Here is a 22,875-nt window from a genome sequence, read left to right as displayed (position 1 = left end):
ACGTGGTCGCGGGGCAGATTTACTGCCTCTATGGATACAGGCCATTGAACAACTTTATGTCTCTGGTTCATAGGCTTGTAAGCTCTTTGGCTGATATTTCTCCGGTGGATTTCAAGCAGTGCAAGGGATGAAAGAGGGAAGATTATTTTCCCACCTATTTCTTCTGATTGAATATGTGTAGGGGTTGAGTGGGCCATCCGCATTGAAGGTGTCTGTAATCAGGAAGCACACCTCCTGTTCAGATTTCACAAAGATGTATTTCAGGTTAGAAATCCAGGCACACCTGGGCAGGCAACAAGCCTACAGAATGGGGTGGAGAATCTCTGGCCTTCTGCACCCTCCCCATTTGTCTGAGCCATGTCCACCTGCCAATCACCTGCCATCACACATGACATCAGGACTGGGATGAGCCAAAGGGAGCTTCTGCAGTGCCACCAATCAGCTGGCCGTCAGTGCTCCAGGAGCTTTTCATGCAGTGCTTCTGAAGTCCTAGTGATCACCAGGCTTTTAAAGCAGCTGATTGGATAGACTTCAAAACACAGCAGGTGGCTCTTTGCAAACCGCATGCAAAAAGCCCTGTGTGGTGCTTTGAAGTCGTGACAATCAGCTCTGATCAGCTGTTTGCTGGGACTTCCAGAGCCCTAAACATGTGAAACTCTCCCTAAATCAAAGGCCAGCTCTGCATCTAATGGGCAAAACTAAGAATGCCAATATCCTTCGCTGCTTCCTGCAAAGTTGTGGCATTCCACCTCCTCAGGAGCTACTCCAAAAGTTTGTGTTTGAGGAAACATAGGAAGCTTGGCTTAAGTCAAGTCTAGCTCAGTGTCATCTACAGCAGCTGTCTGCAGTTTTGGACAGGAGCCTTTCTGTATATCGGAAGATGCCGGGGATTGAACTCGGAACCTTGTGTATGTAAAACATGCCCTCGGCCATTGAGCTAAGATCCCCAAAGGTAGGGCTGGCTCAAGACATTTTGGCACCTGAGGCAAACCCCAAAATGGGGTGCCAGGGAAGACAGGGTGAGTGAAGATTGGCATAAGAAACAAAGGTGGGGAGAGAAAGATTGACCTTGGAATCTCCTGCCCCTGTGCGCTCTGTTGCCTGAGGCAATCAACTCACCTGAACTCTTCAGTGGGCCAGCCCTGCCCAAAGGCCAGAATTGGCCAGGAATATGGGTTGGGTTTCTAAGGACAGGAAGGAGAACTTTGGGGTCAGAGGCTGGTAGGTTTGCCTGCTGCAGTTTTGGAAGTAAGCCATGCCCCATGCCCCAAACTGCTCCTCCTTCCTGTGTTGTTTACCTCCCTGCAAGTCTTCAGCTGTGTATTTCCAGATTGCTGTTACATTGTAAAAAGTCTTACTGTTGTCATTAACTAGTCATCAGATGAAAGCAGAGCCAGGGGCTCTTCTCTGCTTTCCTCTCCACTTTCCTGCAAAGAGGCATCTTTAAAGTGATAGTTAATATTTTTAATTTTACTTCTTCAAAATTACCTCCTTCTTGCAGATGGATATTCTGGAAGCACATTAGGGGGGGGGGGAGCATTCTCTTCCCAATTTCAGCTGATGAAATTTAAAAGCCACCATGTGCACATCATAACACTTCTACTTTTTTTTAATTTGCCCTTTATTTTATTTTAATTTAATTTCCTTCCTAACTAGTGCAATCAGGTTTCATTAGTGGAGGCGTACGTTTTTCTAATATGCTTTTCTGATTACTCCTTTTGATAGTTATATCAAAAGTCACTTGTTTTGATGCGTACGATGTAAGGTGCCCCTCTGCTTCTGCAGCCACCTTGTCATTGGCAAACCTTTGTTTGCACCACTCTCCACAAAGCCAAACTGAAGTTCCAGTCTGAATAAGCTGTCACAAATTAAGCTTATCTGAATATTTGTTTGTTTCTGCATAGGCATGGGAACAGACAGGCCACATGTACATCAAGATTTCTAGGGGTCAGCAGAAAAGTCACTGAATTTGGCTTTGGGATAACCTGCTTTATTATTATTTTTAAAAGCCAGTGAAATAACTGAATAACATTTTCAGTGTTTAGAGGGCGAGACTTGGGCACTTTGCATAATTCCTGGCTTCTCTCCATGATGACAAAAACAGAATGAATGGTTCAGCTAGTAGAATTTTGAACTGTGTATCTTTGCATGCTTTTAAACACAGCCATTTCTTTAAAGCCTCAGCTGGCGACAACTGGAGCTGCTACTTCCTCTGCCCTCCTGTCTGGGGTTGGCTGTTTCCAGCACATTTACCTTGACAGCCATGAGGTCTAGAAACTTGCAGTGCAGTTTAAGACGAGAGTCTACTCCCAGTTCCACCCAGCCTCGTGTGCTGTGCTGCTGGTGTCTAGACCACTTGCTCAGGCATGGTACAAAGGTGAAACAGCTGATGAGAACCCCTTCTCCCTCTCTCCCTACAGGCTCGGACATGGCCGTCTTCTGCCTGCTCTGTGGGAAACGATTCCAGACCCAGACCGCCCTGCAGCAGCACATGGAGGTGCATGCCGGAGTGCGCAGCTACATTTGCAGCGAGTGCAACCGCACCTTCCCCAGCCACACAGCCCTCAAGAGGCACCTGCGGTCCCATACAGGTAAGCAGACCACAAAGGGCCTTCTCGGTAGTGGCACCCGCCCTGTGGAACGCCCTCCCACCAGATGTCAAGGAGAAAAAACAACTACCAGACTTTTAGAGGACATGTGAAGGCAGCCCTGTTTAGGGAAGCTTTTAATGTTTGACAGACTATTGTATTTTAATATTTCTGTTGGAAGCCACCTAGAGTGGCTGGGGAGGCCCAGCCAGATGGGTGGGATATAAATAATATATTATTATTATTATTATTATTATTATTATTATTATTATTATTATTATTATAAAAGGGTTGGAGGTTAAACTTAGACTGGCTTGAGGGAACTGCGACAAACTCCCTCAGTGAAGATGGGAGTGAGGCAACATCACTGAGACTGGGGAGGTGTATATCAGGCATCCCCAAACTGCGGCCCTCCAGATGTTTTGGCCTACAACTCCCATGATCCCTAGCTCAGAGGACCAGTGGTCAGGGATGATGGGAATTGTAGTCCAAAACATCTGGAGGGCCGAAGTTTGGGGATGCCTGGTGTATATCCTTCATCCCCACCCCCACCCCCCGCCCCACCCCGGTAAAAAACTGTGAACCCAAGGATCCTCTCTGAGTGGCAGGGGAGATTTATGGATCTGCAACAAGGACTCCTGACATTGGGGGTCCCAGGGCAACTAATTCCAAGTTCTGGGTATAAGGTAACGTTGAGGCATGTTTGAAACGAAACTGCACTTCATTTAGCAAACACTCAAAGAGGGATTATGCTTGACATTTTCACTAGTAAAGGCACAGTCCTTAGGATCTGCCATAAACACTGTTAGAGGTTTAAATGAGAACTTTACTTAGGATTCCCTGCAACAAAACTATTTCTGTGAAATCCATTGCTCCCTACAAAGGCTATCCACTTTACACTGCCCATAAAACAATTGTTATTTGGGGATGGTGCTTCTGGGCACCTGCACGATGCTTTTGAGTTTGCAAAGCACCTGCCGCCATTTCCATGCCAGCAGATTGTATGCGGGGAAGGAGAAAGGGGTTAGCAGTGCTAGTCAATATGTGGAACCTCCTTCTGTGGATGCCGGGGAAGCTCATGCCAGCTTCTTCCCTTTCAGGAAAGGGGCACTGCAAAACATCTGCCTCCACCACTGCCACCTCCTTGTCATACCAGCCTGAGTGATGGGGGGGGGGTGACTTCAATTTGGCCTGCATTTAAAGGTGAACCTACCTTTCCAAAACAAGACACTAACCAAAATGCAGCAACACGCTGAAATTTGCACTTTTCTGAATTTTACAATGCAGTTCTTCAGCCTGGTAATCTGCACAAAATGCATATACAGTGGTAGCTCTGGTTGAGAACAGGATCCGTTCCAGAGCCCCGTTCGCAACATGAGCAGTACACAACCCGCGTCTGCGCTTCTGCACATGCGCGGGTCGCGATTCGGCTCTTCTGAGCATTTGTGAACCGCCGAACCCGGAAGTAACCTGTTCCGTTACTTCCGGGTTCGGCGCATTCGTAACCCGTGTTGTACGCAACCCGCAGCATTCGTATCCAGAGGTATGACTCTACTGGCATAGGGTGCATAAAAGCAAATATATCTGGAGAAGCAGGATAACAAAATGCATTATATTGCTTTGCAAGATTGTGTACTTTGCAAAGTTGCATATGGAAAAAATGTATATATTAGGAGGAATTTGCACTAAAATGTTGGTGAAGAGTTTTCATTTTATATATATATATATATATATATAAAGGAAACTGATGTGGACATGTGGAGAAATCCACTGAAGATGGGGGAAATGAAATGCTGGCAGGTTTGTTGGCCCTGAGGTGAGCAGGCAGGCATGATCAAAGCTCAGAGGTCAGGGTGAGCAGGCCCTACTTGAAGCCTGCTTCCCCCCACCCTACTTATCAGGAACAGAACAGGAGTGGTCACCATTGTGTGAGACCCCCCCCCATTCAGTCTCTTACCACATCCCTGGTGTGAGATATTCTTTATTTCCAAGAGGCCTCTGTCCACCATACAGATAAAGGACCATTTCCCCTCTCTCAAGCCAAGGGTAACTTTTGGATACTCCCTTCCCAGCCTCTTCTCAAAGTTGCAATTTGGGGTGAGGAGCCTGTGACCCTTCAGATTGTGCAGCACTCCAGCTTCCATCAACATGGCCGTCAGACCAGAGACAATGAGAGTTGGGAGCCCAGGAACATCTGGTTCCCCCCCCCCTCGCTGAGGCAGTTGATAACTGCTGTACTTCTGCCTCTGGAAATTTGGTTTGTGGGCCAGAAGATGAGAGGTGGGGCCGAGACGTGATCTGTCATATGACCTTAATAAGTGGGCAAGTGATCACAATTCAACTGATACAGCTCACTAGGCCAATCTCTCTCCCCCCCCCCCCCCCCCGCCGGTTCTTAATGGGATTAAGAACCTGTGCTGCATGCGATTGGGATTTAAATTGCATCAGGAAGTGCTTTTGGAAAGCTGCCTTCGATTGGAGGAGGGCTAATGCTATTAATCCACTGACGTGTGGGCTTCCCCTTCCCCATTCCTTTAAGTGCCGAATCCCGGGGAAGGATGAAACTTCTGGCTCTGGGAAACAATTCCAGATGCAGCTGAATATAGAGCAATGCTTTAAATATCATCCCTTTTATAAAATGTCTCTTTGCTCCTTTCCTCGAGCTGCACTTTTCTCCTACGTAGTAGTGGCTGGGAATTTGTTGTGGGCCTTTAGTCAGGATGGAGCGATGGCCACTAAAGCTTTTCGGAAGGAAAAGGCAAATTCATAAAGGACAGGTATTTGAGCAGCAATGCTCTTGGCCAGGATAGCTGAATGGAACCTCCTTGTTCAGGGGGAGTCTACCTGTGAGTGCACTCGTGTGAGCTCTGTCATTTCACCACCCAACGCAGTGCAGTGTTGGCAGGAAGTCCCATGCTCTCCTCATATGCTCATGTAGAACCTGCTTTCTCAGCCTCTGGGCTGTCAATTTTATTCTCCTTCTGTGAGATGTACAGTTGCACAATGTTAAGATTGCCTCTCCGGCTCTTTCCGAGAGCTTAGCTGATGCTCACGTCACTCGCAGGCTTTCTGCTCTGCCTCATTAATATTCCATCCTCCCCGTCCCCATTTGCTTCCAGGGCTGCGTGTTTAGCATCAGCAGCTGCGTTCAGTACACAGGGCCAACCGAGCTGCTGGCATTGACGGATCCCTGATTTACTTGGCCGGCTGTATAATAAAACCCTTTGCTGCGCCAGCGAGGCGGCCTACAAGCCTCCGCATTGGCCACTCAGCCGGCTCACGAATGCAGCAGGTAACAATGGAGAGGCCGGGTCACAGGTGCAGCCAAGCGGCCAGAGGGGGCTCTAATTAGTCCCATTTGTCCCGGACTTAATGTCAACCTCATTAAGAGGCCTTGCAAAGTTAATCAACGTGCCATAAATGGGATTTTTCTTGCTGTTATCGTTGCTGTCTGGCAGCTGGTGTGTGTGTGTACAGTACCCCAAATGCAGCTCCAGTTTCCTCCCTCTATATGGCTCCTAAAGCAGGTGTCATTGGTGTGAGCACTTCAAGTGTGCAGATTTAAGCTCATTTAGCATGTGATTGGCTTTATAATTGAATTTGCTCATACAGGCTCTGGAATTTCAATGCTCTGCTTAGAACAGTGAGCCTAAGTTGGAGAGAGAACTCTCTCTCTCTCTCTCTCTCTCAAATAATAATCATAATAATCTCAGAAATCCCCAATAGAATATGGGGAATCAGAAGATGTGACTGCCATCTGATTGCCATCGAAGCTTGCATGTTGCTTTTTCTGAAAAATAATAATAATAATCTGACGTGGTTTGAGGAGGTTGTTTGTTTGCATGTGGGAATTAGAAAGCATGGGTATCAGTAGTATGAAGATCAGAAAGGGCAGCACTGAATTGGAATCCAGGGTCCTTGCCATGGCAGGAGTTTGATAGCACTCTTTCCAGTGTGAAGCATTTAATTGTAGCCTAATAAGCTCTACTTAGAGTAGACCCACTGAAATCATTATACCTAAGTTAGCCATGCCCGTTATTTTCTGTGGGTCTCCTCTGAGTAACACAAGCATTTAATACAGCCCATAGTGTTTGTGGGGCCTCAAGTGACCCAACACCACCATGAGGTTGGTTTATATGGTTCAGGGGCTCAAGTTGAGGACTAGTGGCTTGCCCAAAGCAGTCAGGTGCATATTGTGCCACGCTAGGCTCCAACACAGTCTTAAGGCCCATTACCTTTCTTGCTTGGAACACTTGGAAGCCCAGCCCCGGTTACAGGACTTGTCTCCTTGCCCCCACCTCCCTCCCCAGTTTGGAGATGGAGAGGGCAACACTGGGGCTAACCTTAACTTTGTGCTGGGTGTTCCAGGTGAAGCACAGGGCTGGGGACAAAAGCCCACCTCTTGTGGTCTCGGCAACCACAAAATTCTTGTTTGGCACCTGCCAAGGCTGGCCCAAAATTCCGTCTCCTAGAGTAGTTGAAAGAGGGAATATAGGCTCAGTAGTAGAGCATGTGGCTTTGCATGCAGAAGGTTCCAGGTTCAATCCCTGTTGGCATCTCCAGGTGGGGCTGGGAGAAGCAGTAGGATCCTAGATCAAAGTTGGAAGTGAATCATAGAATCGAAGAGTTGGAAGGGACCCTGAGGATCATCTAGTCCAACCCCCTGCAATGCAAGAACCTTATGGGGATCAAACCTGCCGCCTTGGTGTTTTCAGCACCACGCTCTAACCAACTGAGTATTTGAAGAGTAATGCTCATGGTCTGAGTCAATATAAGGCAGAATATACTCAGAAAGGGATACTCAGAAGAAGATGCTTAGAAGAAAGACTTTCGTCAGGGAAGGGCCATAGCTCAGTAGTAGAGCCTGTGGCTTTGCATGCCGAAGGTCCCAGGTTCAATCCCCAGCATCTCTAGCTAATTCTGGGAGAGATTTCTGGACTGAGACCCTGGAGAGCTGCTGCCAGTCAGTGTAAACAATATTGAGTTAGATGGGCCCAATTGTCCAGTTCAGTATGCGGCAGCTTCTTCTGTTCTTCCCTGTCTCTGGGGGCCCCTTCATAGGCTGCTCCTCTCTGCAGCAGAAGGAATACAAGGTGTGCATGTTGTTAGTACGCATCGGGTTGCTGCATTTTAAAAAGAAAAGATTAACAATATTGGGGGCGGGGTTTGCTGTAATTGAGGCAACGAGGGTCCTAATTGAGGAAAAAGGGGGTGGGGTGATGCCCAAGGAGGGGAGGGCAGAGGGCAGCAGGATGAGGGAGGAGAGAAAAGGAAGAGAGTAAAATATCATTGTAAAGAGGAAGTGGAGGCGGCAGCCTGCAAGTCTATAACAAGAAGGACAATTTATGCTCAGGCACGAGTTTGGTTTGACATGGGGATAATGAAAAAGCGTAGGTCATTGTGGATGACTTAAGCCTTCAGCAGCTGAGGAAAATGTATGAAATGCGAGCGGCATTACACGCTTGGCGGCTCTGCACATCTGCAACGGGACAAGTGAAATACAGTGGGGCCATTCTTTACCATAAACTTGTGGTCGTCGGATCCGCCAAGCCCAGAGAAGATTGTAATTACACTGACAAGACAAATCAGCGATATTTAAATATTCATGAACAAAGTCTTGGGCGATCAATCTATCTTTATTGTCCTTCCGTTCGGCTTCTGTAATAAATATATTTTTTATAAAAAAACTGAAAAGGGAAAAAAGCTAAAAGGAGCTGGAATCCCTTCACCTTTTTTCCCTCCTTGCCTTAAGAAGCAATACTGGGGAAAGGGGGGCAGGTGCTGGAGGTGAAGGGGAGGGGGAGGGGGCAATAGATTGGTGAAGCTGGTGGCAAAAATCTAGAGATTTTTAGTGCTTGGTGTCCTAAAAGGCAAATGATATGGGGCATGATCCAGTGGGAATTTTGGCCCCACAAGCCCCAGTGACACAAAGGGATGGTGTGCAAGGGGAACTAGTTCCCTTGTGCCACCCCCCACCCCCTTGTATCACTGGGCATCTGTAGCCAAACTTACCAGTGAACCATGCCCAATGTATTCCTGTGGTGCCTAATTTGCAAGTGATTTCTTAGGCAGTGAGCTTTCCCCAGCAGAAGAGACTTGCCTCAAAACAGACCAATTGTTCTCCAAAGTCTACTCTCTACACACACACACACACACACACACACACACACACACACACACACAGTTCATGTGGGCTCTGGATTGTTGACCAATTGACCAAGATAGGAAGAGACCGACAAGCAAAAGGACATTGTCTAAGCATGCCTTGACTGTTTCTTCAGAGAGTGTCTGTCTTTTCTTTCCAATTCATATGTGAATCGCACCAACCCACCCCTCAGTTCCTGTGCCCCAAACCAGAAGTGTCAGGAACACACATGTTTTCTTAATTGTATGCCCTCTTTCGTCATGGCCTATGGTTATAGACAATTAAAAGTCTGTTTGATTGGAACTGTATGTACATTGATAAGTACTCACTTAATTGTGGGTTAACCCACTTGATTGGCCCAGAGCACAGTGGCACATTGGAAGCAGATGGCATGAGTGAGTGTTCTTCCAAAATAGGGGCCCTCAGAGAGAGAGAGAGAGAGAGAGAGAGAGAGAGAGAGAGAGAGAGAGAGAGAGAGAGAGAAGAAAGGGAACCAGCTTCTAAAAAATACTGGGTAAGGCAAAATCTGCGTGGGGAGTTGCCATCCTGGGTGAAAACCTTTCATGAGCATCAGCCTAGGGATCCATTAGCCCATGGGATGGATAACAAGTTTTGTGCCTGCAAAATGCTGGACCACAATTCCTATCAGCCAGCATGGCCAGGGATTATGAGAGTTGTAGTCCAACAACATCTGGAGAGAGCCACATTGGCTACCTGTGCATTAAACAGAGTCGTGTCACAAAGACCCAACCTCTTGATCAAGTTGCTGGCTCTGTCATTTCATAGATGGGGCCCTATTGCTGAGTGGGACTAGGACTTTTTCAGGGGATCAGCAGGAAGCTGTGGCAAATCAGGTGGAAACAGGGTTGAACTCCAGATTCCCAGATCCTGGCAGATCTGTTGGGGGTAAATTCCATTTTAAAAATCAATAAATGCTCTAGGGAATAATGATGTTTGAAATTGACATGTACAGGAGAGCAAATTTGTAGCGTCCCAAGTGCATCCAGGGGAAGGGGGGTGTTTCACCACAAGATTATACTCTTTGGAAAGGACTCCCTCGGGAGGTTGTGGACTCTCCTTCCTAGGAGGTTTTTAAGAAGACATTGGATGGCCATCTGTCATAGGTGCCTTAGTTGATATTCCTGCATTGCAGGGAGTTGGACTAGATCAGGCACCCCCAAACTGCGGCCCTCCAGATGTTTTGGCCTACAACTCCCATGATCCCTAGCTAGCAGGACCAGTGGTCAGGGAAGATGGGAATTGTAGTCCAAAACATCTGGAGGGCCGAAGTTTGGGGATGCCTGGATTAGATCAGTGTTTCCTAAATTTGAGTCTCCAGCTGTTTTTGGACTACAGTTCCCATAATCCCTGACCACTGGTCTTGCCTAGCTAAGGATGATGGGAGTTGTAGTCCAAAAACAGCTGGAGAGCCAAGTTTAGGAAACACTGGACTAGATGACCCTTAGGGTCCCTTCTAACTCTACAATTCTATGATTCTTCCACTTGAGTGTCAGTTAGGTCTGTTAGATCACCTGCACCAACCTGGTGTCCTCCAGAAGTTTTGAACTACAGCTCCCAAACTGGCTGGCGGCTGGTGGGAATTGTGGTCCAAAACATCTGGAGGGCACGAGGTTAGAGAAGGCTCTGCCCAGACCATCAGTACCTGCACCCACACACACCCACACACACACACACACCATGTCCTCTTTTTGCACAATGACCATCACATCACCATCTTGGGCTTCTTTAATGACTCACAGTTGTCCTTCATCCCAATGATTTGTGTAGTTGGTTTCCCCCATCTTGGTGCCGAGCAAACTATGGCTCCTTTGAGAAGGACTGCCTGGTATGAGTTTTCATGCAGATGTTCCTAAACCGCTTCCTGGCAAGAAACAGAGAATTGTTGTAGAGGAACAGAACATGCCTCTTCCATTACCTTCCTTGGTCTCATTCTTGTTAGCAGCATGCTGGGGTGGGGGTGACCTCTCCCTAATGGGGTCCCTTCCTCTCTCCAGCACAGCAGCCCTCTCCATCAGCTGCGCCTCGCTCTACTAAGCGCTCCTAGCCCCTTTTTTGGATTTGCTTCTCAGGCTGGGAAGTTGCATGCCTTGTTAGCACCTGCCTCTCCTGAGCCAGGATCTCAAACCTCCCAAGGGCACCAAATCCAAAGTCAAGAAAGGCTGTGACCAGATACAGCAGCCTCAGCCCCTCAGCTGAGAAGCTGCTAATTCCCACAAAGGATGGCCGACAGAAAGAGCAAAGGAGCCATTGCACAGCTGCCATTTTGAAATGCCTATTGAGGCACGCAGATTTCCACCCATTCAGAATCTTCTTTCATCTCACCCCCATGTACGCGCCATTCAACCTACTGTGACCCCTAACCCTGGCCCAGAGCCAGGACTCTGACACAGAGGAGAGATCAGCGGAATCTGGAAGGCCACCCATGGAGGAACGGTTGCTCTAAGCTGGATCCTGTCATCAAGAAGCTCCCTGAGTCAGATCCCTGCTCTGCCACAACCTTTGAATGTTGGACAAGTATCTGAAGAGGGTGCTGGCTGTAAGCCTGTAGACTTTTCCATGTGATGTGGGGGGGGCAGTTGGTCAAGACTCCTGATCATACGGATGAGACTATACAAGTGTAGCCACCTCTCCCTTCCATAGCTGCCAAGTTTTCCCTTTTCTCGCGAGGAAGCCTATTCAGCATAATGGGAAATCCCTTTAAAAAAGGGATAACTTGGCAGCTATGCTCCCTTCAGACCTAATTGCCTAATTTATGGATGCCAAGAGTGGAGTTGGAGTCTTGCTCCCCTTCCACACAGTTTGCACCTGAACAAGGCTCCTGAAGGAGCCAGTGTGGTGTAGTGGTTAAGAGTGATAGACTCGTAATCTGGTGAACCGGGTTCGTGACTCCACTCCTCCACATGCAGCTGCTGGGTGACCTTGGGCTAGTCACACTTCTCTGAGGTCTCTCAGCCCCACTCACCTCACAGAGTGTTTGTTGTGGGGGAGGAAGGGAAAGGAGAATGTTAGCTGCTTTGAGACTCCTCAGGGTAGTGATAAAGCAGTATATCAAATCCAAACTACTCCCCCTCCTCCTCCTCCCCCCCTCCTCCTCCCCCCTCCTCCTCTTTTTTAATAATATTTTTATTTGGTTTTATGTATTTAAGTTTACAATCATACCACAACACATCCAAAGTTACAAGATTCTCCCAAATCTCTTGGCTTCCTACCTTCCCCTCCCTGGGTTCTGTTATTAAACCTTTCCTACTGCAACTTTGTTTAAATAATCCAAGTTTTTTATAACTTCATTGTATCCATCGTTCTTGCTACATTACAAGTGTAACTGCAGGCCTGATAATGTTTTCAACTGCTTACAGTGACCTTTAAGGTGAATTGTAATATTTTCCCCATTCCTTATTAAAAGGTTGGTCTTCCTGGTTCCTGAGTTTTTCGGTCAGTTTTGCCATTTCGGCATAGTCCAACAGCTTCATTTGCCATTTTTCTCTGGCAGGGACTTTATCTTCTTTCCATGAAGGAGGCTCTTCTTGACAGAGCAAGAGGTCTGCTTGGTGCTATCCAAGGTGCTGGAACTCCAGCTCAACACTACCTGCTGGACTAAGCCATCCTTAAATGTCTCTTGTATGCTATGGGCTGTAGCTGGGGTCAGGGCAAGGAATGACCCCTGGGCCCCCTTTTGTTTCTATTGACTTATATCCAGCTTGTGCCTTCCCCCACTGACAGTCCCCATCTGGTTGTAGGTGACCACCCATACGAGTGCGAGTTTTGTGGCAGCTGCTTCCGGGACGAGAGCACTCTGAAGGGCCACAAGCGCATCCACACTGGAGAGAAGCCCTACGAATGCAACGGCTGTGGCAAGAAGTTCAGCCTCAAGCATCAGCTGGAGACCCACTACAGGGTCCACACAGGTAAGGAAAGGGATTCAGCCGTGGATCTCAGGCTTTCCATGCAGAAGATGCCAGTTCACTGCTCGGCATCTCAGGAGCTCAGGCAGCAGCAGAGCTAGAAAAGAATGTGGAGGGTGGCTGTCAGAGCAGGAAATACTGAGAGAGTAGGAGCAAGAATATGGCAGCTCCATATACAGTATGCATGGATAGTCCTGTTGCTCAGCTGTAGGGCACGTGCATTGCAAGGAAGTCCTTGGCTCAATCCCTGGCATCTCCAATGCAAAGAATTTATATCTAACAGAATTACTGCCAGATGCAACAGATAGCACTGAGCTAGGTGGATCAGTAGAAGTACTGACCTAGATGGACCAATATAACGCTCAAAATCCACACTCTCATTGGGCTCTGCAACCGTTTCCTAATATCACCCTGCTAGCCCTTGTAAGCTATATTTAGCAAACCACTTAGAAGCCAATTTAGGCATTGAGCAGTCAGTAGTAGTAGTAATAATAATAATAATAATACAGAAAAGCCCCAGATATATAGGAGATGGCATTATACTGGGGATGGGGGTGATGAAGAGTGACTGGTAACCCCTGGCTCAAAAGCAGACTCCTTAGAGAGGAGCTCAGTCTGTTCTCCCTCCATTTGCACTGAACAGGATAGGGAAAGCAGCAGAGTGAAAGTGAACTATTGTCATTCAAAAAAGTGAGATGCATGCACAATGCTGGCTCCCTCGCTTTTCTTGATCTGTGATTTCTGAATGGCATCCCTTGGATTCCTTTGGAAGTTGAGCAGGTGTCCTCAAGGAGAGGGTTCAAGCTTCCTGGAAAGGCAGCTCATCCATGCCACATCTAAATCCCCACCCCCACCCCAGAATTTCACAGGGAACAGAAGCGATGTGTCACACACCCTCCCCCTGTAAGGCCTCACACATGCTCAAGATGAGCTGAGACACGGGCCCTTGGCTCCAGAACCTTTGCAACTCACACGTGCTCCATAAGAGACATTCAGGGGTGCCATCAATTGGTACGGAAGGGGGGTGAAGAAATGAAGCTGAAAATGACATCTATGCAATCATTTGTGATAGCTCAGTGATAGAACATCTGCTTTGCATGCAGAAGGTCCCTTGCATCTCCAATTAGGGCTGGGAAAGACTCTTCTGAAACCCTACAGAGCCACTGTCCATCAGAGTAGACTGAGCGAGATGGACCAATGGTCTGATTCAATATGACAGATTCCTATATTCCTATTTCTGCCTTCATGGTTGGAGCAGAAGGCAGCCCTCTATATAGGCAGCCCTGAGGACAATTTCCCTTATTTCACATGCCACTTCCCCATGCTTTTGCTGCCGAACGTGGGATTCCCCACTTTTTTGAGTACAAGACAGAAGAATTCTTGTGTACTGTGGAACCCAGATCTCTCACTGCCAACTAGTGAATTGCTGAGTGCATCAGCAGCCCACAACTATTATAAATAGCAGGTCAATATTTAGATCACTTTTGCTGTTCATTACTTCATTATTCGCTCTGTCTGTGCACAGAGCAGGTATCAATATTGAGAAGACTGAGGCAGTTAATTACTGCGTCAAAAGGAGCCCCCTTTGGCTTTCGATCGGGGCTGCCGTGGACAGTATCGAAACATATCTCTCTGGGAAAAACCGAGTAACTCTGCTGTAAAGGTGATGGTCATCTGCATGGTAACCAGGAGGATCTCTGCTGCCTTTTTAAAAAGCTTCCAGTGCTTATAGCAATTCTGAAATCTCAAAAGTCTGGGCATAGCTCTTTCCCATGACTTGCAAAGAATGAATTATGCAACAACAACAACAAAATAGCTCAGATTTTATTTGACCAGGCTGAGGAATTCAGCCTTGCTTTCTGCAGAATCATTAGGCTCCCGTGGCACAAAATGTTGGATTGAAGTACACTTTAAGTACTTTAAGACTACAACATGAGAGAGACTAGGGTTCAAATCCCCCCCCACCCATGAAACTCAGTGGGTGATGTTGAACCAGTCACTCACTCTCAACCCAGCCTACCTCACAGGGCTGTTCTGAGGATAAAATGGTAGGGAGGAAAACTATGCACCCCAACTTGAGCTCCTTGGAGGAAAGGTGGAATACAAATGTAATTAATTAAGTAAATGAATAAATACATAAATACTGATCTTTTTAATGGTAATTTGGGGGTTTTGTAGGGTCCTTTCTTTCATTCAATTCAAAAATACATCTCTTGGATATCTGCACCCTGCAGCCTCCCTAGGTGTCCATGTTTCATCAAAGCCCAGTGTAAACCTCCTCCCTTGGGTTTTTTTTTCAGATCAGGAAGCATGGAGGCTGCAGAGCACTGGAGAAATTTTTTTTCTGGGAATCAAAAACACACCACCCTTGGCCACCCTGTTTGAAACCCACCAAAAACCCCAAGGAATTCTCAAGAGTCTTGAGGATAGGGCGTAACAATGGAAACCTCTTTCACAGGGGATCAAAACCCCTTGAGAAACAGAAGGGTTGATTTTTGGCCTAGTCGCTACCCAGAGATGTCATTTTTCCCAAACCGGTGACTCTTCCCTTGCCCCCCACCTTGGTTCTCTCCTTGCAGGTGAGAAGCCCTTTGAGTGCAAGCTCTGCCACCAGCGGTCCCGAGACTACTCTGCCATGATCAAGCACCTCAGGACCCACAACGGAGCCTCCCCGTATCAGTGCACGATCTGCCTGGAGTACTGCCCGAGTCTTTCTGCCATGCAGAAGCACATGAAAGGCCACAAGCCGGAAGATATCCCCACCGACTGGAGGATAGAGAAGACCTATCTGTACCTTTGCTATGTCTAACAGGACAAGAGGAGGGATGGAGGGATGAAGCTGGGAAGGACTGGGCAAAAACCAACCACCCCCCTAAGTGGTCTCTGGCCTCCCTTCTCTCCCTTTCCCTTCTTCTTTTTTTCTCTCCCCAATCCCACCCCACCCAGTTCTGTTTCTGTCCTTCCTAGCTCATGAGGGTCCTTGTTGCAATCGCAGCGGGAGTAAGAGAAGGAGGAGTGAAACTCTTTGGAGTTCCCTGGCCAAAACCCACAAGAGGCTAACAACAACAACAACAAAAAGCCCACCCCTCTCTCAGCCCAGCCCTAGCCATGTCTTCAGTTGCCTCATGTGTGTCTCTGTCTCTCCATGCACATAAAGGGCCTAAAGGTTGCAGCCTCTTCTACTCCTTAGTTGGGCGGTTGCATTTCACCGAGGCCTCATTCATGTTGTAAACTGAAACCAAGTCCTCACTCCTGCGTTGCCGTCCTGATTTTCCCCAAGGAACCCTGGGAACTGCAGTCTTATGAGACCTTTGAGGATTCTCTGTTAGGTATATTGTGACCTCATTTAGATGCAGATCCCTAGCACCCCACAATCCTTGGGGAGAAGGACACCAGTCAGGACAGGCTTCAGTTTACAGTGTCAACATTCCCTAGAAGCTGCTCTTCACCTGCTTTCCCCATCCCATCCCTTTGGCAGGTGACTCGACCTCCCGGTCCATTCTCTTTGGATTAGGAGTGTTGCCAGAGGTTGAGGGGGCACCAATGAAGTGGTGTGGGATTGGAGAGGTGTGCCACAGAAGGTGCGGGGGGGGGGGTGAAAGCTTCAGATGGTTTGTGGAGCATTGTGCTCTGCTTTCCTCAGTCTTGAGGGCCTTGCAGGGCAGAAGGGGTGGGAGTGCTGAGTGTTTGTGTCTGGCCGTACCCAAGGGGGAGGGTAGGACTGTTCTTACTTTGCTCTTCAGAGTGGGGAGTGGGGAGTGGAGAGGGCAAGGGAAGTCCTGAGGTGCCTGCATATCACATTGTCACTATTTCCCCTATAGACACCCCTCCCTGTGCTTCCATTTTGGGCCTATCGTTTGCATCATGGCTGTGCTCCTGAGGCAAAATCCAGATTTTCCCACAGAGCATGACTAAGGTCAAGTTGAGTTTACAAGAGCACACAACTCACCTGTAGACCATCCCTTCTAGGTCACAATGCTTTCTCCTGACCAAAGACCATTCTATGCATTCTTTTAAATTTAATTTAATGTTTTCTTTTGAGTGGGAGTGGGAGAGGGGTTCGGGTGAGAGAAACCAGTTAGGAACAGCATAATTTTGCACATTTCTTAATATGAGTGATCAGCCTTCTCGGAGGAGCCTTTCAGAAGAGGCTGGTGGGAGACGCAATGGCTTCCAGGAACAAGCACTCTGATCTGATGACCCTGGGATTTAGGAGAGGGGTCTGTTGTACACAGAATTTCCCCATTTACTTCCGTGAAGGGGCAAGGTCCATGCACACATTCTTTTGTGAACATGGGACCAGCCCCATCATTGAACTAAAAGATGAGGCTGACATTTGCATTATTGGTGGGCACGAGGAAGCCTAGGGCCTTAGTAGCTATCCAGCCATAATACCAATTCTTAGCAATGGGGCACTCTGCATTTGCAGAGTCTTACCTTCCATAGCCAATAATAGTGCCCAGTTGCCATGCCTAGTTTACTGAATTGGGATTGCAATTTCCTGCAGTGTCCAAGGGGACTTCATGGGCTCATGTGCATGAGTCGCCCCTCTTAGGGCTGAATGGGCATCAAAGGCACATGCTTCCCCCAACCCACCATTGCCAGCCTTCATACTATCTGCACAAAAGTTGGGGAGGAACTGCTGGCCCAGCGAGGCAAGTGCAGTCTGCCTAGAGCAACCACGGAGGCACTTTGCATTCTTACTACAGTAGGTCAACAGAGAGATAACCCATCCTCCGTGGCATAGCGTGGAGGGGCAGGGGGCCGTGGCCACAGGTGCAAATTTCTGAGGGGGTGCAACAAGGTTCCCCCACAACAGGCTCCTTCATAAAAGCTGGAGCTGCAGGGAGACAATCCATTCCCAGGTCCTTTGGGGCTGGGGCAGTGCCGGGGCCTTCTTCACCTCTTGGCCAGCAAAGGGATGCCCAGGAGTGTCCCACCCCTGGGCCAACCAAGAGGGAAAGAGTGGAGGTCAGTGATGCCACCCATCGAGGAGGGAGGGAGGAAGAGAAAGGCACGAAAGCACTGACGGAGCCACATGTATGGTCCACAACGCCTTGCTGCAAGGGAGAGTGAGGAGACACAGTTTCGTGTTTCTCTGCCTTATCCCTGCTCCCAGGTTGGAGCTAGTTTGCAAGGAGAGACTCCCTTGATTAGATGCTGGACGGTAAAGGGACTGATCGCTGTCCAGTCCACTGGGGAAATGCAACACTTGCTTATCCTGCCCTGGGCACCGGCAACCCATGCTACACCCTTGCCTATCCTGGTAGGTCAGGCCAAAGGGTGAAAAGCACAGATTGAGCCTCTATCTCTTGTGGAATTTGGGAGGGAAATGTTGACTGTAAGCAGTGTGTGTGTGTGGTAGGGTTCAACCCCCCCCTTCCTGAAACCCCCCAGTGAGGACTTTGCTTGGAGTTACATTAGCTGCGGTGGGCCAGCTAGTTGTTGTCCATGGGAAGGACCTGTCCTATGAGTTGCCTGCCACCTTCTTAGAGCAGGGAGCAGGGAGCCTACAGCTTTCCAGATGTTGCTGGACTACAGCTCCCAGCAGCCAGCATGGCCAACTGCAAAGGATGATGGATATTGTAGTTCAGCAATATCTGAAAGCTTGTCTTGGGGTGCTGCGCCCCTCCCTCTTTTTCCGACTTCCTTAGTTCTCCTGCATCTCATACTTCCTGCTACAATCCGGGCAGCGATCTTGAATTCTTCCTTGTCCCTCTTGACAAGGTGCCCTAAGTACAAGTGAGGCCCACTTCCTCCTTCTGTCCACCCCCCCACCCAGGCGATAGCTTTTGAAACATGCCCGCCCCCACCCACCCTCCAATTCTCCTGCCCAATCCTCTGTCTCTGAAGGAGTCGAATGGGAAAGGGTTGTTGTTTTTGCTTTCCTTTGTCTTTGCTTTCTTAATTTTATGTTACGTTTAATGATTTCTGCATTTAGCACATTGTACTTGAAATTACCTCAGTTTCTTGTGACCTCATGAGCTTGTTTGCATTGGCTTTTTTTGCGGGGGAGGGGGGAGAGAAGTGTTTTAGGTTGATTGCTGAAAGGTCTGCATCACGGCGCCTGCAGAGAGAGCATTTGCGTGATGCGCCAAAGTGCCACAGCACAGCCACAAAAGCGCCGTGGCAGTTGGTTCCCACGTCAGCCTTATTTTTATTTTATCATGTATTATTATTACCAAAATTGGTGTTTTGTTTTAATGGCCCACCTGATGGAAAGCGGGTCGTATTATCTTGAAAGCTACCTCTTTTAAATTGGGGAGGGGGGGGTTGGTGAGAGGGTTTTTTTTTCGCAGTAACGGAAGCACATTTTTGCAATATTTGTGGTTTTTTTGTTAAGTTCTTTTCTTTTCTTTTCGCTTTGTGATGTTCATTTCAATTTTCATCTCATGCTTTATATTTTGCCAGTGTAAATTTTATTCTGTAATTTAGCTTCATTTTATATATGGGGGAAAGAAAGTTTTTGGGGAGCCTTGCATAGATGGAAGAAAAGGGAATTTTAACGGAGTGTCTCAGTACTGCTGTCCACTAAACACCCCCCCGCCCCGCCCCTCTGATCTTGTCTCAACTGTTGGTTAAATACTGAAGGCCTTAAACTGGGTTGGGGGGAGGGAAGGAGGGAGGGAGGGGGAGTAATAAGAGGAGAGAGAATATGTGTCATTGTAACACTCGAGAGAGTTTTGACAGTTTAGTGAAAAAGTTAGCGATTTGGTAAAGGAAGAAAAACAAACAGTTAAACTTGAATATGTGAATAGCTAAGTAGAGTTTTGTTTATAATGTGAAAAAAATGACGTCATTTAAGGCAGACCCTTTAAAGAGAAATATGCAGTAAATGTACCAATGTCACATTTTGCCAGAGATGGCCATAAGGTTGTGTCTATGTGCTCCCAACATTATTGGGCTATTGATGGTGTTGTTGTTGTTTTCTTTATTAAAAAAAAAAGGGGGGGTTGCTCGTTTGAGGAGCCTTTGCCCTTCCGCCCCACCCGCCCACCAAGCTGAAATTGTTGGACTGATGACATTATTTGCAGAGTGTAATATTTTTGTAACATTTGTTAGTCCCTGTGTCAGTTTTAAGCAGAATGATGTTCTCTCTCTGACCCCGCTCCTTTTGTAATGTGAACAGGAATCTGTATGCCTGTGTGTGTGTGTGAGCCCTAGTATTAAATAATAGCAGTATTGTTGTAATCTAGCATCACATAGGATGGTACTAAATCAGGGTGAAATCGCAGCTTCCTAAGCGCACTTTGGGAAATGCATTTAACCTCCTGGTCAACCTCTGTGTGGGCCTTTCTGCGTCCAGAAATGTGGCCTTGAGGTAAGCAGGGAGGCAGGGGCAATACTTGCTGTTTCCGATGGAGGCATCCTTACCGGAAATGCCCGTTTTCACTGCAACTCCCCTTCCCGCTTCTGCAGGAAGATGCCATTTCCCTCTGAATATTTTGGTTGTTTGCAAGGCGTATGCCTCATTATGAATGTCGATGGGAATGTGGGCGAAGTTGTTTTTGATCAGTGAACACAACACAATCCAGAAAATTGCCAGGTTGGGGGGGATGGGGAAGCATGTTGTTGACTTGATCTAAAAGTTAGGATCGCACAAACCAGATCTGAATTTAGAAGGGAAAGGGATCCCCCAACTTCAAAGCACCAGCAGTTTTTGCGAGGTGCTCTGTAGAGTGGCCTGTTCGCTGTGTTCCATTTGCCACGCAAATAACCCCCACTTAAACTGCCATTTTTAGCACACTTTATGGTACTCTGGGTTACAAATGCCTTACACAATTTTCCTTCAAACTTTGCCCACCCGCCATATGGAAATTCACAATTCTGGCTGTCCTGCGTAACACTTTTATTTTTTTGCAAGCATATTGCTTTGGGAATAAACTTTTTTAAAAAAACAGAAAGCATTTTCAGATGCATTGTATACAGTACATACATGTGCGAGTGTGCATTTTCTGCATGTCTGTGTGAGAAAGAAAAAGATAACTTTTTTCCTTTTGTATTGTTTTTGCTGCTTTGTGGCGGAGGGAGCAAGACAGGCACTGATTTAGTATCCTCGACACAACTTTGGGAAGATGGCTTGTTTTATCTTTGTGCCTGGTTAAAAAAAAAAAAGGAAAGGATTTTTTTTTCACATTTAAAAGAGGGGGAAATTGCTGCAATGCCTGCTCAGTTATTTGGTACCCTGGGGAAATGGACTTTGTTGCAAAGGGGATGTCGTGGTATGCTCTAATGTCCTTTATTTGAGTTTTTTTTTTCTCATATGCCCCTTTCCCCCCGCTTCCAAGCTCCCGGCTTCCTGTAGGTTTCAGCGCTTAAAAAAACCCTGAAGTTGCTTCTTCTTGTTCCAGAATGCCACCATGGTAAATAATGTGCTCTGTTGTACTAATAGAGGCAACAACTTGTCAGCCACCTTTCCCATTAGCGTTCACTCCAATTGTTCTACAAGTCTTCTGCTACACCCACCCACCAGCCCCTTCTCCCTGAAAGCTTGCTCTTCTGTTGCGGTGTGAGGTTCTCTCGCTCAATCGCCCGCCATCCTGAGCTGTAGGGTGGGGATAGAGAAAGAATCCGAGGGCTCATCCATACTGCCATTCAGTGTGGACAGGAAGCGCATCATGTGTTTCCATTCCTTCTCTCTTGCCCCATATGACGTTCTCCTCCTCCTTCCAACGTTCTCCCCTCCTTCGATCTGGATTTTCCCACACAATGACAGGAGATAGGTATGAGAGAACCTGGACCAAGGGAGAGCCAAGTCTTGGAAGGTAGTGATTTGGAGGAGAACGTCACGTGGGCAATGGATAATTAATGGAGGCAGAGGAAGCTTACCGTCCATATTAAACAAGGGTCTGGATGAGTCTCCCGATCTTGCCTGGGCCTGGAGAACTTCCTCACTCACATTTGCTCCCCCTGCTGCCATGACATCCCTGGGCACCCTAGGGTGCCAATATCTGGGCGTGTGTCTTGGTGTTTGTTTTACATAGTGTTAAAAGTATGCATGATCTTTCGAGGCTAAGAAGCCATGCTATGTCTCCATGACGTTTTATGTTCATAAAATATATATATATATATAAATATATATTATAGCACTGAGGACCAATTGTTGTCCTTCTGGACCAAGCAAATTTAAAGCTTATTATTAATTTTTGTTTGTTTGTTTTCGTTTTGTTTTTTTGCTTGTCTCTTAACGTTGTGACAGCACAAGTGCCAGTTTGATTGCTTCGTATTAAAAAAAAAAGAATAAATAGTGTTTTTAATTGCTGTCCTGGCTCCGTCTACCTCAGCACCTCCTGTTAGCCTAACTTTAGAAGGTGCCCATTTGTTTTTTGTTTTTTTTATTGTTGTTGCTATTGTTATGTTTCGATTTGGGGTTTCCCACCCCCACCCCTTCCTTCATTGTGTATTTTTTTTCCTCTGTACAAAATATTCTTCCATTTGTTCCTTTGCAGTGCTGCTTGTGAGTCTCGTTATGTGTTCCTCTAGAGTCACAGACGCATTTAGCTGAAAGATAACACACACACACACAAACACACACACACACCATAAATCAGATTCCCTCCCCCACCCTGATTAAAAAGTTGTGATGTCCCTCCCCCACCTACTAGTTGCCGCTGTCTGCCTCTGCATCTGTCCTTCTGTGTTGGGTGCAGGTGTGGTCCTTTGTAAAATCTTCAGTGTTTCTGGCGAGGAAAAAAAATTAAGAAAAGGTTTAAAAAAAATTAAAGAATTTACTGCTGCAGGTTTTTTTCTCTCTCCATTTGTCACTAAGTGAAGTTTGTGCCTTCTATAGCAAAGAGAATATTTTTTACATCCTACTAACAGTAGATTTTTTTGTAGTGGACATTTTTTGTATTTTTATTTATAAGTCTCATAAGGAAAATAGCAATGTTCAGTTGTATACCTTGAATCTGCAGTTAGGAAAAAAAAAACCAATAAAGTTAATTCAGTCGTTGATACCTGTTGCCTCAGTGTTTCCTTTGGCTCCCTGCATATTTATTTTTATTTTTTTATTTTTTGTTACTGCTGGGGTGGCAGGATTGGTTACATGTGATGAACTAACTTGCCTCATTCCAAATGTCCTCTCCCACCCCACTGACTCCGGCAATGCCTTCAAATGATAGGATTGTTGAGCTGGAAGGATCCCCCCAGAGTCATCTAGTCCAACCCCCTGCAATCACAACTAAAGCCTCCATGATGGATGGCCATCCCACCTCTGTTT

At 47.1% G+C, this 22,875-nt stretch overlaps 1 protein-coding gene across 3 annotated transcripts in view; it reads left to right on the top strand.

The window, feature by feature from the left end:
- ZBTB16 (zinc finger and BTB domain containing 16) overlaps window positions 1–22,610 on the top strand; it is a 190,119-nt gene extending 167,509 nt beyond the window's left edge. For all 3 annotated transcript variants that reach the window (XM_035138957.2, XM_035138956.2, XM_035138955.2), the window contains exons 5-7: window positions 2,421–2,591; window positions 12,492–12,659; window positions 15,236–22,610. In XM_035138957.2, coding sequence (XP_034994848.2) covers window positions 2,421–2,591; window positions 12,492–12,659; window positions 15,236–15,465 — 569 coding nt within the window. In that variant the 3' untranslated portion in view covers window positions 15,466–22,610. The remainder of the gene's footprint in view (window positions 1–2,420; window positions 2,592–12,491; window positions 12,660–15,235) is intronic.
- The last annotated feature ends 265 nt before the right edge of the window (window positions 22,611–22,875 follow it).

This window comes from Zootoca vivipara, chromosome 15, assembly GCF_963506605.1.
Source record: "Zootoca vivipara chromosome 15, rZooViv1.1, whole genome shotgun sequence".
In the NCBI taxonomy this organism is placed as follows: Eukaryota; Metazoa; Chordata; class Lepidosauria; order Squamata; family Lacertidae; genus Zootoca; species Zootoca vivipara.
This window is presented reverse-complemented; position numbering and strand designations above follow the sequence as displayed.